The sequence below is a fragment of the Misgurnus anguillicaudatus genome, chromosome 23, assembly GCF_027580225.2.
Source record: "Misgurnus anguillicaudatus chromosome 23, ASM2758022v2, whole genome shotgun sequence".
NCBI lineage: Eukaryota > Metazoa > Chordata > Actinopteri > Cypriniformes > Cobitidae > Misgurnus > Misgurnus anguillicaudatus.
Window position 1 is genome coordinate 21423054 of NC_073359.2, and position 15740 is coordinate 21438793.

The 15740-nt window shown below is 38.4% G+C and overlaps 1 protein-coding gene across 7 annotated transcripts in view; it reads left to right on the forward strand.

The window, feature by feature from the left end:
- cdc14ab (cell division cycle 14Ab) overlaps positions 1-15368 on the forward strand; it is a 51728-nt gene extending 36360 nt beyond the window's left edge. For 3 of the 7 annotated variants that reach the window (XM_055218591.2, XM_055218586.2, XM_055218589.2), the window contains 4 exons: positions 2252-2299; positions 6774-6908; positions 7758-8121; positions 13917-15368. In XM_055218591.2, coding sequence (XP_055074566.2) covers positions 2252-2299; positions 6774-6908; positions 7758-8121; positions 13917-13946 — 577 coding nt within the window. In that variant the 3' untranslated portion in view covers positions 13947-15368. Of the gene's footprint in view, positions 1-2251; positions 2300-6773; positions 6909-7050; positions 7135-7757; positions 8122-13916 lie in introns of those variants that run through there. The other 4 variants (XM_055218592.2, XM_055218594.2, XM_055218593.2 and 1 more) reach the window with 3 other exon arrangements.
- Positions 15369-15740: the final 372 nt, after the last annotated feature.

The following is a 15740-nucleotide window of genomic DNA, read 5'->3' on the forward strand; positions in this document are numbered from 1 at the left end:
ATGGATGGATGATGGTTCGATGAATAGATGATAGTTGGATGAATGGATGGGTGATAGTTGGATGGATGGATGGATGACAAGGCGATGGATGGATGGTAGTTGAATAGATGATGTATGAATGATAGATGGATGGATGGATGGATGGATGATAGACGGATGGATGGATGGATGATAGACAGATGGATGGATGGATGATAGACAGATGGATGGATGGATGATAGACAGATTGATTGATGGATGGATGATAGACAGATGGATGGATGGATGATAGACAGATGGATGGATGGATGGATGGATGGATGGATGGATAACAAGTGGACGGATGGATTATAGTCGAATGGATGGATAACAAGTGGATGGATGGATGGATGATGGTTGGTTGGATGGATGGATACATGGTGGTTGGTTGGATGAATGGATGCATGGTGGTTGGTTGGATGAATGGATGCATGGTGGTTGGTTGGTTGGATGGATGCATGGTGGTTGGATGGATGATAGTTGAATGGATGGATGATGGTTGGATAGATGGATGGATGATAAGGGGATGGATACATGGTGGTTGGATGGATAGATGACAAGGGGATGAATGGATGGATGGTTGGATGGATTGATGATAAGGGTAGGGATGGATGATAGTCAAATGGATGGATGACGAGTGGATGGATTTATGGATGGTAGTTGAATGGATGATGGATGAATGATAGACAGATGGATGGATGGATGATAGACAGATGGATGGATGATAGACAGATGGATGGATGGATGATAGACAGATGGATGGATGGATGATAGACAGATGAATGGATGGATGATAGAGAGATGGATGGATGGATGATAGAGAGATGGATGGATGATAGACAGATGGATGGATGATAGACAGATGGATAGATAACAAGTGGATGGATGGATTATAGTCGAATGGATGGATGACAAGTGGCTGGATGGATAATGGTTGGTTGGATACATGGTGGTTGGTTGGTTGGTTGGATGGATGGATGCATGGTGGTTGGTTGGATGGATGGATGCATGGTGGTTGGATGGATGATAGTTGAATGGATGGATGATGGATGGTTGGATGGATTGATGATAAGGGTAGGGATGGATGATAGTCAAATGGATGGATGACGAGTGGATGGATTTATGGATGGTAGTTGAATGGATGATGTATGAATGATAGATGGATGGATGGATGGATGGATGATAGACGGATGGATGGATGGATGATAGACAGATGGATGGATGGATGATAGACAGATGGATGGATGGATGATAGACAGATGAATAGATGGATGATAGACAGATGGATGGATGGATGATAGACAGATGGATAGATAACAAGTGGACGGATGGATTATAGTCGAATGGATGGATGACAAGTGGCTGGATGGATAATGGTTGGTTGGATACATGGTGGTTGGTTGGTTGGATGGATGGATGCATGGTGGTTGGTTGGATGGATGGATGCATGGTGGTTGGATGGATGATAGTTGAATGGATGGATGATGGTTGGATAGATGGATGGATGATAAGGGGATAGATGCATGGTGGTTGGATGGATAGATAACAAGTGGACGGATGGATTATAGTCGAATGGATGGATGATGGATGGATGGTTGGATGGATTGATGATAAGGGTAGGGATGGATGATAGTCAAATGGATGGATGACAAGTGGATGGATGGATGGATGGTTGGATGGATGATGGTTGGATGATGGTTGGATGATGGTTGGATGATGGTTGGATGAATGGATGACAAGGGGATGAATGGATGATTGTTAAATGGATGATGGATGGATGGATGATAGTCAAATGGACGGAAGACAAGTGGATGGACGGATGGATGATGATGATTGGATAAATGGATGATAGTTGGATGGATGGATGAGGATGGATGATGGATGGATGGATGAGGATGGATTGATGATAGTCAATTGGATGGATGATGGTTTGATGGATGAATGAATGATGGTTGGATGGATGAAAGATGGATGGATGTTGGTTGAATAGATGGATAAATGGTTGGTGGATGGATGGATGGATGGATGATAGTTAACTTTCCTTTTAAAAATGTAAACTGTTCTTGACATATGACTACTATTTAACATGTTCATTTCACTGTATTGTGTCTTGTTTAGAATTTTTTAAATAGTTGATTACAAACTACTTGCCTTGCTGTTTATGATGTTATATTGGTTTGTTTGAGTCAAACATCTGTACTTAAATCTAATAGAAATGTTCTTCTATCAACAGGCTTGAAGACATGAAACTGCACACCAGATCCCCATCACAGCCTCTCAGGTATCTTCCCATTCTCTGCACAAAATCAACACTGTGTTAGATTTTCATTTCATTCTCTTTAAATGACCTATTAGAGGTCATTATCACTGAGGTCATATGATTGTAGAAATCTTAACATGAGAGAGAGAGAGGGAGAGGGGGGTTGTATAAACTGAATAACAGTAATTTATTGGTGTGCATGAAATATTGATTGATCCATGTATAAAGGGCAGTGAAACTGTAAATGATGGCGTTTGTAATGCGGTTTGTCCCATGCAATATGTATTTTCCCTTCAAACTGCTCAGTTCTTTCTAAAAATAGAACAAGGAACAAATGCAACCTATTTACAGTTGCTGTTTTATGTACTTCACTCCTCCTTACCCACAACGCTAATAAAACAAGATCTTCAAGTACCTCTCGGTGAGAACAGGACACAGCATCCACGTGCACGACGTCGTCAGTAATTCAAACAAGCCCGTTTTAGCACATTTAAGCCCTGATGTAGATTAAACACCCCCTTGTGACTAAAGTACACAGTCCTTAATTAATTTCCCTCAAAGAGATGGGAGTTGAAGAGCCCTCTCGGACATAACCGGCCCTCCTACTCTTCCTGTCTCTGCTCTGTCTCAAAACAAAACAATGTTGTGAACGATGAGACTGAGGAAAAACTTGGTCAGTTTGTTTACAGTAAATGGGAACTGGAGCTTTTTCAATCACTATTAAAGTGTCATAAATATGGTTCATCGGACTATATCCAAAAGCTTTTAAGGTCATAACAGACTTTGTGTTTGTTGAAAGTATTGGACAGACTAATTCTGTGGTTTTGTGCATGTTTTGTGTCTTATGGTGCGTTTACACCAACTGCGTTTCAGGCGTCAAAATTGCGTCTACCGCGCCTAGTTTGGCACTTGAACAGTTTGAATGCATTCGCACGTGTAGAGCGGAGTAGACGCGCGGGAAAAGCAAGCATTTGACGCGCGTCAGAGGCAAAATCCGCTTCTTGTGATATGGGCCGCAAGTGCCTATGCGGTTGTCTGTTTGCAAGATGGCTGATGTTGATTGTGCATTTATCGAGAGAGATACCAGTTTGTATTTGGTAACCTTACTATAGGGGGAAAATAAACGTCACGTGACTCAAAAGTTAAATGTGTATTACAACTTACCAGGTTGCCCGATGTCCTCACTGACACTCTTCCAAGCGAGGTCCTTTTTATTTCTGTCTCTATAGAAATAAGAACTTGTGTCGTAAAGCTCCGGGTGACAGCTTACGGACAATATCAAGCGTTCCTTCATGCTGAATGAGTGACTCCGGGCGGGGTTGCCTCCACAGCAGCAAGCAGGCTCCTGATTGGTTAACGCGGCACGAAATTTCCAAAGTTCACATTTTTCAACTCGGGCGTCAGCCGGCAATTCGCGTCAAATACAAAATGCACAAAAAACACCATTTGCGCATACCGCGAACAACGCTCGATTCGCGCCTTTCGCGCGAGCTAGACGCGTGAATGAGGTGGAAACGCGTCTTCCACGCCAAACGCCTCATCCGTGCCGCAGGACCTCCAGGCACATCTTCACATTGACTTAACATTGAAATCACTCGCGCTTCACGCCTCTACCGCGGTTGCTGTAAACGCAGCATTAAAGTTGGGGCGATATATTGAAAATATTGAAATATCGCTCATGATTGTTTTTCTACTGCTGAGTTTTTGTTGGTGCAGGCATCTGAAAGACTAGTGTGTGTGCAGGAGTGCGTGTGTGTGTTGATTATATAATAATAAATATTCAATTATTTATTAATAATAATGTAAAAATATGTTTTAAAAACGTAACATTGCGTTGCATATCTACGGAAGAGGATTAGGGCCACTGGTGAAAAAAATATTTGAGATTAAAGTCAGAACTCTTAGTTCTGAGATTAAGGTCAGAACTCTTAATTCTGAGATTAAGGTCAGAGTTCTGAGATTAAAGTCAGAGTTCTGAGATTAAAGTCAGGGTTCTGAGATTGAAGTCAGAGTTCTGAGATTAAAGTCAGGGTTCTGAGATTGAAGTCAGAGTTCTGAGATTAAAGTCAGAGTTCTGAGATTAAAGTCAGAATTCTGAATTCTGAGATTGAGGTCAGAGTTCTGAATTCTGAGATTAAAGTCAGAATTCTGAATTCCGAGATTAAAGTCAGAATTCCGAATTCTGAGTTTAAAGTCAGAATTCTGAATTTAAAGTCAGAATTCTGAGTTCTGAGATCAAAGTCAGAATTCTGAGTTCTGAGATTAAAGTCAGAATTCAGGTATTTTTTCACCAGTGGCCCTAATCCTCTTCCGTACATATCGAATATTGTATTATTTAGAAAATTATCACACATAGTGTTTTCATATCGTGCAAGCTTCAGTCCTTTGAATGACACGTAAATAATGACAGGACTTATTTTTGGTTAAGCTTTTCTCATAACTGATAGAGACGAAGAGGTGAAGACAAGGGCTGGGAGGTGAGTCAAAGGGGAGTTTTTGGATTGGGTGATAACGCCGGCGAGACTGTGTGTGGGTGATCGGCGGAGGTAGGGTGGGCCGCTGATAAAGAGGTCTTGGGCTTTTGCCACTTTGTTTGCATTGTGAATACTTTAGGACTGAAATGAAATAAGAATGGGATTGAAAACTGATACTCCTCAACACAAAGACTCATTACGCACGTATGCAACGTCTTGGAGACTCTGGCACCTTGGCTTTGTCTTTTTTTTAAAGATGTTTATGAAGCCAATTTAAAAGTCGGGACAATGCATCTTTGTAGTGTTTGCTTAAAGTTTTTGTTAGTTTTGCTGATTAGAATCAGTCCAAGTGATGATATGTTGACGACAGTTTGTCCTTGATATGTTGATGACGGTTTGTCCTGATATGTTGACGACAGGTTCTTCCTAATGTCCAAACATTTCCAGCAAATGTTTGTTGGCACAAAGCCAGCTGTCGTAGCCAATGGATTTGGACATTTTGGTCATTAAGATTATATCAGGCTATGTGAAGGAAAGGAAGGCACTACAGCTCAGGCTTATTTATCCAGTGGTTTTTGAAGTGGTTGCTTTTACTTTCTTTTCGTTTTAGATCCACCCAAGTTCCTTGAAATAACGAGACTTTAATTCAGCTCAGTTTGACAAACAGATCAAAGTTGTTTACGATAGGAGCAAGATAAGATACAAATGTGCACGAGCCTCCATTTCCTGTTTGTATTGCTTTGATGATATTGATATTAAAGGGACACTCCACTTTTTTCTGAAAATAGGCTAGTTTTCCCGCTCTCCTAGAGTTAAAGGTCCCGTTCTTCCTGTGTTTTTGAAGCTTTGATTGTGTTTACAGTGCACAATATAACGTGTGTTCATGTTTCACGTATAAAAAACGCGGTATTTTTCACACAATTTACTTATCTGTATATCGCTGTTTTTTACGGTCCTAAAAATTGGCTGATGTCTTCCTTGTTCTATGAAGTCCCTCCTTCAGAAATACATATTAAGTTCTGATTGTGTAGCTTGTTTAGTGTGTTGTGATTCGATGTTAGCTTAGCCGGCGACTGACGTATTCCTGTGGGCGAAGTTTAGTCAAAAACTGTTTTAGTGACATCATTAAAGCAGGAAATGGAGTACTGTAGTCCAAACCAGCCGTTCGCTGTAGGCTTTGAAAGGCGAATTCTGTTAAAGAAAATATATCGCCTGGTAATGAACTTTGAGCTTTATCATTTTACAGGTGTTATTTATGCTCTTAACAGCAACATTACACACTAAGTAGGGTTTAAAATATGGGATCAGAATGAACGTGACCTTTTAAACATTTTATTTTTACAGTTTTGGCGGTACCACTTTTAGCATAGCTTAGCATAATCCATTGAATCTGATTAGACCATTAGCATCACGCTCAAAAATGACCAACAAGTTTCGATATTTTTCCTATTTAAAACTTGACTGTTGTAGTTACATCGTGTGCTAAGACCGACAGAAAATTAAAAGTTGTGATTTTCTAGGCCGATATGGCTAGGAACTATACTCTCATTGTGGCGTAATAATCAAGGACTCTGCTGCCGTAACATGGCTGCAGGAGGTGCAATGATATTACGCAGCGTCCGAAAATAGTCCCCTGCCATTGAAAGTTTCCAAGCGGACTATTTTCAGCGCTGCGTAATATCATTTTTCGTCAGCCTTAGTACACGTTGTACTACAGAAGAGTCAACTTTTAAATAGGAAAAATGTTGAAACTCTTTGGTTGTTTTTTGGCGTGATGCTAGTGGTCTAATCAGATTCAATGGATTATGCTAAGCTATGCTAAAAGTCGTACCGCCAGACACGGAGATCAGCTGAATGGATTCCAAAACAGTAAAAATCAAATGCTTAACACTGTGAGAGCTGGAAAATAAGCATATTTTTAAAAAAGTGGAGTGTCCCTTTAAAGAAAAACATTTTTTTAGCAGTAAATTCATGCCAACACTAAAATAGGGTTTAAACAAACAAGTGTGTGTGTTTTAAAGCAGGACAAAGCCGACAGTCACTGGCCAGGGCTCCGCATCTCCCCTAAAGTCATCCAAAGTCACATCATCCTCCGCTTCTGCCTCAGCCAAGCGAATCAGCCGCACCTCCTCCTCATCAACCACCAACCTTAAGAGGTGAGCATCGCCTCCGCGTTTTCTCCATTCCTCTCTTTTTATGTTTTGTTCGACTTTACGCATCGTTTTCCACTACCTATTTCTTATTTCTGGCTTACTTACTCTTTCTTCTCTTTCTCTGGTCTCTCTTTTCTCCTTACAGCTCCCTGGCAGCTTTCTTTCCTCTCTGTGACTACCCTATGATCTAAGCCGGAGAGCAGCAAACACGAGTAACCAAGATGATTTGGTTCGTGCTCTCAGTCGTGTGCTATTTTCGTGTGATTCTTTGCCTGCTGTTTATGTAATGAAAAGCTATCTCACCTACTTATCGCTCTATCCAAACCAGCACCTTTTTATATTCGATCATGCTGATGTATTTTTGGACATGTTATTTTCAAGTACTGTACTGTTCTGACAAGTTTGGATTTTTGGATCACGATTCAGGTTAGGGTTGGGTGAAATAGCTAAAGAATTGAATATATCCCATTGTATACCTTATATAACTATACTTTTTTTATCAAACAAATGATTAACTCACAGTTGTGAATCAACAACAAACAAAATGAATCAACCTCGCCAGCTGTTTTATGACTGCTTAGATTTCGGCACAAGCCATAATTGCAAACAGTTCATTTTGATATATTTTTTATACATCACCCAGCCCTGCACAAGGCCACTTTTATATTTTTATTGGCAGATAAGGACAAGTCACTCCCCAACATATGCAACACAACATTACAAACTGTTCCCGGTCCTTTTGTCAGAAGATTTCCCATAATCCCCCACTGTAGACATTGCAGTGTGTGTTGTCAAGTCACTGTGTGTATCCTTTACCCTTCATGCCTGTTTTCCCTCCTCCCCCTCCTCTAGCACCCGGTTAGCCAACTCTCTGGGTAACCTGTACGAACCCGACGATGAAGCCCACAGCTCTGTGAAACAGCCCTCCTCCTCTCCGTTCACTTCCTCTTCCCACACCCTCCGTTCAGCCTACAACGGCCCCCACAATTACCACTATGAGGTCAACAATAATCAGTATAACACATCCAGCACCCACAATACCAGTTTGGTGAGCCCAAGCAGTGGGGCGAAAAGTCTGACCTTCAACCTCAATCACACCAGCACGGTGGGATCTTCCACCCTCGGAAGGCTGGGGGCCGAGGAACAGGGGGCCCACAGGAGCCCCTCGACGGGGCTTAGCGGGCTCTCGGCACGCTACCTCAGCCGGTCCATTCCCGTAAGTGACGCGACCTTTCTTCAGCCCTCCTGAGATTCGCACATTCAGCAGCAGCAATTCAGAGCCTTCCAAAAACTACCATGGTAACCATAGAAACCGCCAAAATTTCATAATTGCTATGAGGAAGCGGCAGTGACTATTAATTATGTAGTTGCTGTGTTGTAAAGAAGTTTTCATAATTGGGGTAAAATACTTGCAATGTAAAATATTTTCATAATTTAAGTTTCCAGCTTGAAAAATTAGTTAATCAAATTCAAAGCAAATCTTTATAATTAGAAGTTTCCAGCTTGAAGAAATGTTTTTATCAAACTCTGTTTTTTTTGTAATTGTAAGTTTTTAACTTGTAAAATATGTTAGTGCTTTATTCAGTTAAAAACTTGTAATTACAAAAATATGACTTTGTAATTACAAAAATACTATTTGATAAACACACTAACGTGTTTCAAAAGTTAAAAACTCGTAATTACAAAAATACGATTTGATAAAAACACTAACATATTTTACAAGATAAAAACTTGTAATTACAAAAATATGACTTCGTAATTGCAAAAATACGATTTGATAAAAACACTAACGTTTTCACAAGTTAAAAACTTGTAATTACAAGAATATGACTTTGTAATTACAAGAATATGACTTTGTAATTACAAAAATACGATTTGATAAAACACTAACGTATTTTACCAGATAAAAACTTGTAATTACAAGAATATGACTTTGTAATTACAAGAATATGACTTTGTAATTACAAAAATACGATTTGATAAAACACTAACGTGTTTTACCAGATAAAAACTTTGAATTACAAAAATATGACTTCGTAATTACAAAATAAGATTTGATAAAAACACTAATGTGTCTCACAAGTTAAAAACTCATAATTACAAAAGTACGATTTGATAAAAACACTAATGTGTCTCACAAGTAAAAAACTCGTAATTACAAAAATACGATTTGATAAAAACACAAACTTATTTTACAAGAAAAAAACTTGTAGTTACAAGAATATGAGTTTGTAATTACAAAAATATGACTTTATTACAAAAATACGACTTTAAAAAAACACTAATGGTATTTCACAAGTTAAAAACTCGTAATTACAAGAATATGACTTGATAAACACCAACATATTTCACAAGTTAAAAAGTCATATTTTTCGTAATTAGTATATAAAAAAGTTACGTAACACATATTTGTGTTTTCAAACTGTATTTTTAATATATACAAGTTTTTAAAGTAAAATATGTTAGTATTTTTATCAAACTCATATTTAAAATAATTTAGTTTCTGACTTTTTTATACATTTTTATATTTAAGTGTCTTTATCAAACTCATGGCATTGTGTAAAAAAGCAAAATAACTGTACCCATAACCCCTTTAAAGTAGTTAGCAATTCCTATCCTTATATTTAACATACTTTTTTTATAATCAGGGTTACTTAGTTTAATTTCTTAATATTGCAAGATTATAAGGTGAATAATCTAATGATTAAGTATTTTACCATCATCAACAACTATCACAGATCCGTTTTGCCATACGTGTTGCCATAGAAACTGCCATAGAGTACAATACTCTAGTTCTCATCTGGTAATTACAATAATTTTGTACAATAAGCAGTGTCATAAAATCCCAAAATAACACAGTCTAGAAGCTTCTTTCGTGGTTTAGAAAAGATCCAATGTTGATGTTTTAACAGTCAAAACAATAATCAACTATTGCATTTTGGCATAGACTATGGTTACCATTGTAATTTCTAGGAATCCTTCCTATGTCCCTCTTAAAGGGATTCTGTCCTTTTCATCATCACTTTACTTTTCCATGAACCTTATCAGTTCCTCTAACAGCAGGTGCTTTTCACCTCACACTGAGTTTTAGCCAGGGGTGGGCATTACTGGTCCTGGAGGGCCACTGTCCTGCGGGGTTTGGATCCAGCCCTAATCAAACACACGTGGAAAATCTTTTCAAACGCTGCATGATGACTTGGCAATATCATTCAGGTGTGTGTGATTGGGGTTGGAGCTGAACTTTGCGGGACATTGACCCTCCATGCCCACCCCTGGTTTTAGCTATGGTATAACAAACTTGCATGCATGTTTTTCCATGACCGTCGTCCTTTTAATAATTCTCACTTCATGTGCTCCTCTTGTCTCTAGTGTGTTCTAATAAAGCTCTTGTTTAGATGTTCAGTCGTAGACCTAATTACCGCTGTCAAGTGAGCTTTAATGGAGTGGTCGGGACGAGGGTAATTTTTTTCATTTCCGAGCTAATCCGCCCGAGTGCATCCCACGCTAACGATTGGAGAGAAAATAAAACTAAAAATATTAACAAAAGACAAACGGTGATTCATCAGGGACATGGGATGGAAAACGAAGTTTTAAAGCTTAACTAATAGGTTTTTAAAAATGGGTAAAAGGCAGGCAGAATTGTTAAGGTTTGACTGTAATAAATTCACTAACAAGCACTAATTGTCTCAATGCTGCTGTTTGAGGTAATGGGAGTTGTGGAGGCTGCTAAGAAAAAAAACTGTTTGTGTAAATCAACCAAACATCACCCCCACCGCCTGTGACACTGACCACATTTATATTTGTAATTCTAATGGGATTTTGGCAATATTTCGATTATACTGCATGTAAACACAATACTTTGATAAAAATAATGTGATTAAGATCATAACCGTGATTTAAGTCTCGTTTATACAGGCGCTGCGCAGCTCCCCCTTGTGTTTTTTAAAGAGATGTGCAATCATTGCGGTGATCTGAAATCATCGCGATGACGTCAGCAATCACGATGAGATGATTATTTAATCCTTGTGACAGCCCTAGCATCTATAGAAACGTATTTGTCATTTTAAAGTTAGTAAATTTCATCATTTGTACTCTGCATTGGGCTATGTGTGAATAATCAGAAAATAAAAAATGCATTTAAACAGAAGCGAAGAGCTCCTCCTGCAAATAAGTCCTTACTCTTATTGGAAATAATCGCATTATTGGTCTACATGTAAACGTAGTTATTTTTACGAAAAATCTAAATAAGTTAAAATAAAGTGGAATAATTTCATACATTTTATTGTCCAACTTTATGTAAAATCTATTCTGATTTAATGTAGTTTTAATTGTAACAGTTAACCAAATCAATGGCCATCGTTCACTACTCTTTCCATTCCATTTATTAGAAACGCTTGACCACTTCAATGAAAAATTTGACATTGGCTGACCCGGTCTCGCTCAGACCAGAGGGAAAGAACATGAGTTTGCTTTTTAGCGGATTGTTGCTCTTGGACCGTCTCCAAAACTTTCTTCTGTAATAATGTAGCCTGGAAGTTGTTTTCCCAGTGGATTTCCGGTACTCCTACTGTGTCCTGTTTGTAGCTTTGTCTATTGTAAATTAGAGTGTTTTTTTGCATATGTCAGTGGTATATCATGTGATTTCAACTTAATGAACTGAACATCTTTCAGCATGTCCTCTTTTTTTGCAGACTGCAGTTTTGCAATGCATAGTTAACTGTCTGTTTTGCTTTTCTTCAAAAAATCTTGATGCCTACAATGTAAAATATAAAATAATAAAAAATATTTATAATTTGTCTCTTTTTTGGGTGGTTTCCCGGACAGGGTTTAGGCTAATCCAGGACTAGGCCTTATTTGTATTAGGTCATTTAAGACGTTTTTACAAACATACCTTACAAAAAACACTACATGTGTGCATCTTGAGGCAAAAAATGTCACCAACATATGTTAAAATTAGTCACGAACAGGCGTTTTTCAATAAAAGCAACTCCAACGCGCATTTTAGTCTGAGACTAGGATAAGCCCTGTCTGGGAATCCACCCTAAAGTGTTTTTCACTTAAGCCCGGTATACACTGTGCGATTTTAAATAATCCTTTAGGATTGTTGCTTGCCACACTATGTGATTAAGATCGTAGTTAAGTCCATGTCACACTGTATGATCTCAGTTTCCATCAGTGTCGGACTGTACGAGTTTTAAGACTTTTAAAAATCGGACGCACGGCAAAAAATGCAGTTTTACGTCATTGATAGACGACGGCTGGGCAAACATGCGCTGAAGCGAAGGCTAGCAAACCGAAACAACAGGATAATTTTGATCGCAACGGTCATTAATCGGCTGTATGTGAACATGTCAAACTAGCGACCAAAGACGGCAGATTTTAGCCTAGGATTCCAGGAATCTTTTAGGATTTCAAAATTTGTCCTAGACGGCTAAATCGTGGCTGAAATCTCACATTGTGCACTGCGCTCTAGACATGTTGAAACAACTTAATTTTTTAGGTGTTACCAATTGAAGTAAATTATTTTAATGAGCATTTTTTAAGTTGATCCAACTTTTAGTTTTTACAGCGCAGTCAACAAAGTTGAAATCAACTGTAAATTCAACTCGGTTAAACTTAAAAATTTAAGTGCAACAAGGATTTTTTTTTACAGTGTATGCGTATATACTGTTGAATTGAATTTTATGTATTTTAGTTAGTCTTCTGTGTTACATAAACTATTGCTTATTTAAAGGAAAACACCACCGTTTTTTCAATATATTGCTGTGTTCTTGCCTCATCTTGGACAAATTATTACATCCCTATCCTTTTTCAGTACTCGCTTCATTCACGCTTGAAATTCTAGTTATCAAGACATTCACGTGGAAATTTGCGTCATGGGAGGGGCTTCTGCGACTCCACTGGCTTTCTGTAATCACATCGCTATTAGAGCAAGCTCCTGATTGGTTAATGCGGTGCGTTATTCCGCCACAAGTTCACATTTTTCAACTCGAGTGTTTCCCGCGGCAACGCTCAAATCGCGCCATTCGCGAGACCTCCAGACGCGCGTCAACCACGTCTTTACATTGACTTAATATTGAAATCACTCGCGCTTGATGCCTCTACCGCGGCTGGTGTGAATGCAACATTAGCATTTAGCCTAGCCCCATTCATTCCTATGGGTCCAATCAGGTATGAATTTAGAAGCCACAAAACACTTCCATGTTTTCCCTATTTAAAGACTCTTACATGAGTAGTTACATGAGTAAGTATGGTGGCACAAAATAAAACTTTTGTTTGGAACCATAGGAATAAATGGGGCTAGGCTAAATGCTAACACATTCACGAAGCGCTGTACAAAGATTAAAAGTGCATGCATTGAGGAAGGATAGGTATGTATTAATTCGTCTAGGTTGAGGTAAAGGCGTAGTAAAGTGTTGGAAAACGGTGGTGTTTTCCTTTAATCATTCCCTTTAGCCTGTGAAGTCTGTCTTTTGTCTCAGATAGCACAGGAATGCTCAAGACATCTACACAATGCATTTGTTTTCTTAATGTAAAGTTTCTGTTGGCTATTCGCCACTTCTAGTTGAGAATAGAGAAGAAATAAGATTAGGAAATGTTTGTTTGTTTGAATTTTGCGTAAATGCATTACATTGTCCTTCATAAATGTATAGGTGAGACGTGTTGTCTGATGTAGCCTCCCACACTGTCTGCTTTTCATTTAAATACACACTTCTGTCACTTCTTTTTTCATTTCGTAATGTTGTTTTTCAACCTTGGAACAATTACAAAAAATTAGCGCTGTGCATGTGTACATCTGCTTGCTTGCACACACACACTTGATGCAAATTCATTTGGACTTTTTGTCATTTCACCTTCATTTGCGTCAGCAAGTACTGTTAGTGACGTTTCAGGGTTTTTTTTTTTTTTAAATACCCTCCATATAATTTTCCTTAATTAAGTTCAGCATCGTAATCGTTTCATCTTCTATATTTCCCAGCCTTACCTTCTGCGTTTTTCCATCTTTTACAGTCACTTCAAACTGAGTATGTTCAATACTAAATCCGCGACTCTCCGCTGACCGCCTATCTGGTTCTGACCCGGACAACCTCACTGTGACCTTCACATCACGTCAAAGGATACCGATCCAGGAGGAGGTTTGAAACTTTAGTGGGTGCCTTTGACGGCCTCGGCGACTGGACTTCTATCATGATTGAACTGATCTGGAGTCTAAAATGATCTGGCCATCAACTATCTCTTTTTTTATCAATGATTTTCATGTAGGAACACACACGGTTGTACTGAAAAAGATGTCTATTTTAAGATAAAGAATTTTGTACTCGCTATTTTATCTTGTGCTTGACGACAAACACGTTTTGTTTGAGATATTTGTGTGTCGATTAGGGAATCTGGTGTGACGCAAATATCAAGAGTCTACTTGCCGAATAACAAGTGCGGGGGCTATTTTTGAAAGGTGCAAAATGGGTTCACCGCTTCATGTCATCTTCAAAGCATTTTTTTTTTTAGGAGAGATTGCTAGTTTTTTATTATAATCAAGTTCTGGGGGTCTAAGGTGGGCTCGTATCCACGCAACTGCAGGCTGCTAACGAGGCGAAAAAATGTCTCGCATCTCGACTTATTTTTCTATGTACATGAAGTGCTTTGTTTGGTAGCGGTAACAGGGTGGACTGTTATTTTGTTCTGTTTATTTGACATCATAAGCACCTTCGATTTGCAAAGCTTAACGCAGATGCATGTACCAGTTTCACCAGCACCTTTGAAATGCTCTTGACTGCTGGTTTTCATGTGCACCTTTTTGCAAGGTGTCGTTCATATTATAAACATACATTTTGAGAAAATGAACTCTTTAAATGGCGTATTGTGTAAATGCAACTGTATAATAAAACTAAACGTTTATTCTTAATGCACAATGAATGTATTGACTAATCTAGCGGCGTTACTACAAAGTTTTTGACTTTTGTGAAATCTTCAATTTTGAGGATGTTTACAAACAGGCGATTATTTGTCGTACAGTGTTTGTATTTGCTTAAGCTACGACATTTGAATTATTGACTTCAAGGACGTTTCATGAATGGGTGAACTAACCTGTAACCTTTCTATTTTAATGCATTTGCCGTTTGATACAATTTTAGTTTCTTGTTAATAGCCGTAATCTGTTTTTCAGCATTCCATAAGGTGTTATGATCTTTATGTGTATATACATTTTGGGAGAATCTTGTTTTTGATTTGAGTATTCTACCTCTTTGATATATCTGCTGTAAACAACTCTTTTGCTTATATAAAAGTATATATATTTTTGACACTGTGTGTAAAAACCTAACAATATTACTGTAAACAAGCATTTTGCTTTTCACAAACCTAGTAAATGAACTTTAAAGTACAAAACAGTGGCTTGCACGTTATTTTAACCATGTAAACAGGCTTTCAAAGACCGGAACCGAATAAACACGTATACGTGATCCAGCGTAATTGCTTTTCCTTTCATTAAAAACAACCTCGGATTTCTCGTGTCTTTCCACCACAAATGAGTTAACACTGTGCAGCTTGTTTGCTGCGGAGGCAATAAGCACTTATTTTTATCGGCGGCATGAAAAGCACAGACGAAATGTTCACCCTGACAACCATCAGTGTGAATCGCATTTATGGATGGCTTGGGTGAAATGAATTCAGCATGCGTTTTCGAACACAACGTTCGTTTCTTCGATAGATATACAAATCCTAGTGGTGCATAAGCGATAAAAGAATGAACATCTCAAGACTGCAAATCGCCAATTAATTTTAAGCACTCTCAATGAGAGCTGTAATTGGTATTATTTGTTTTCGGTGAAATATCTT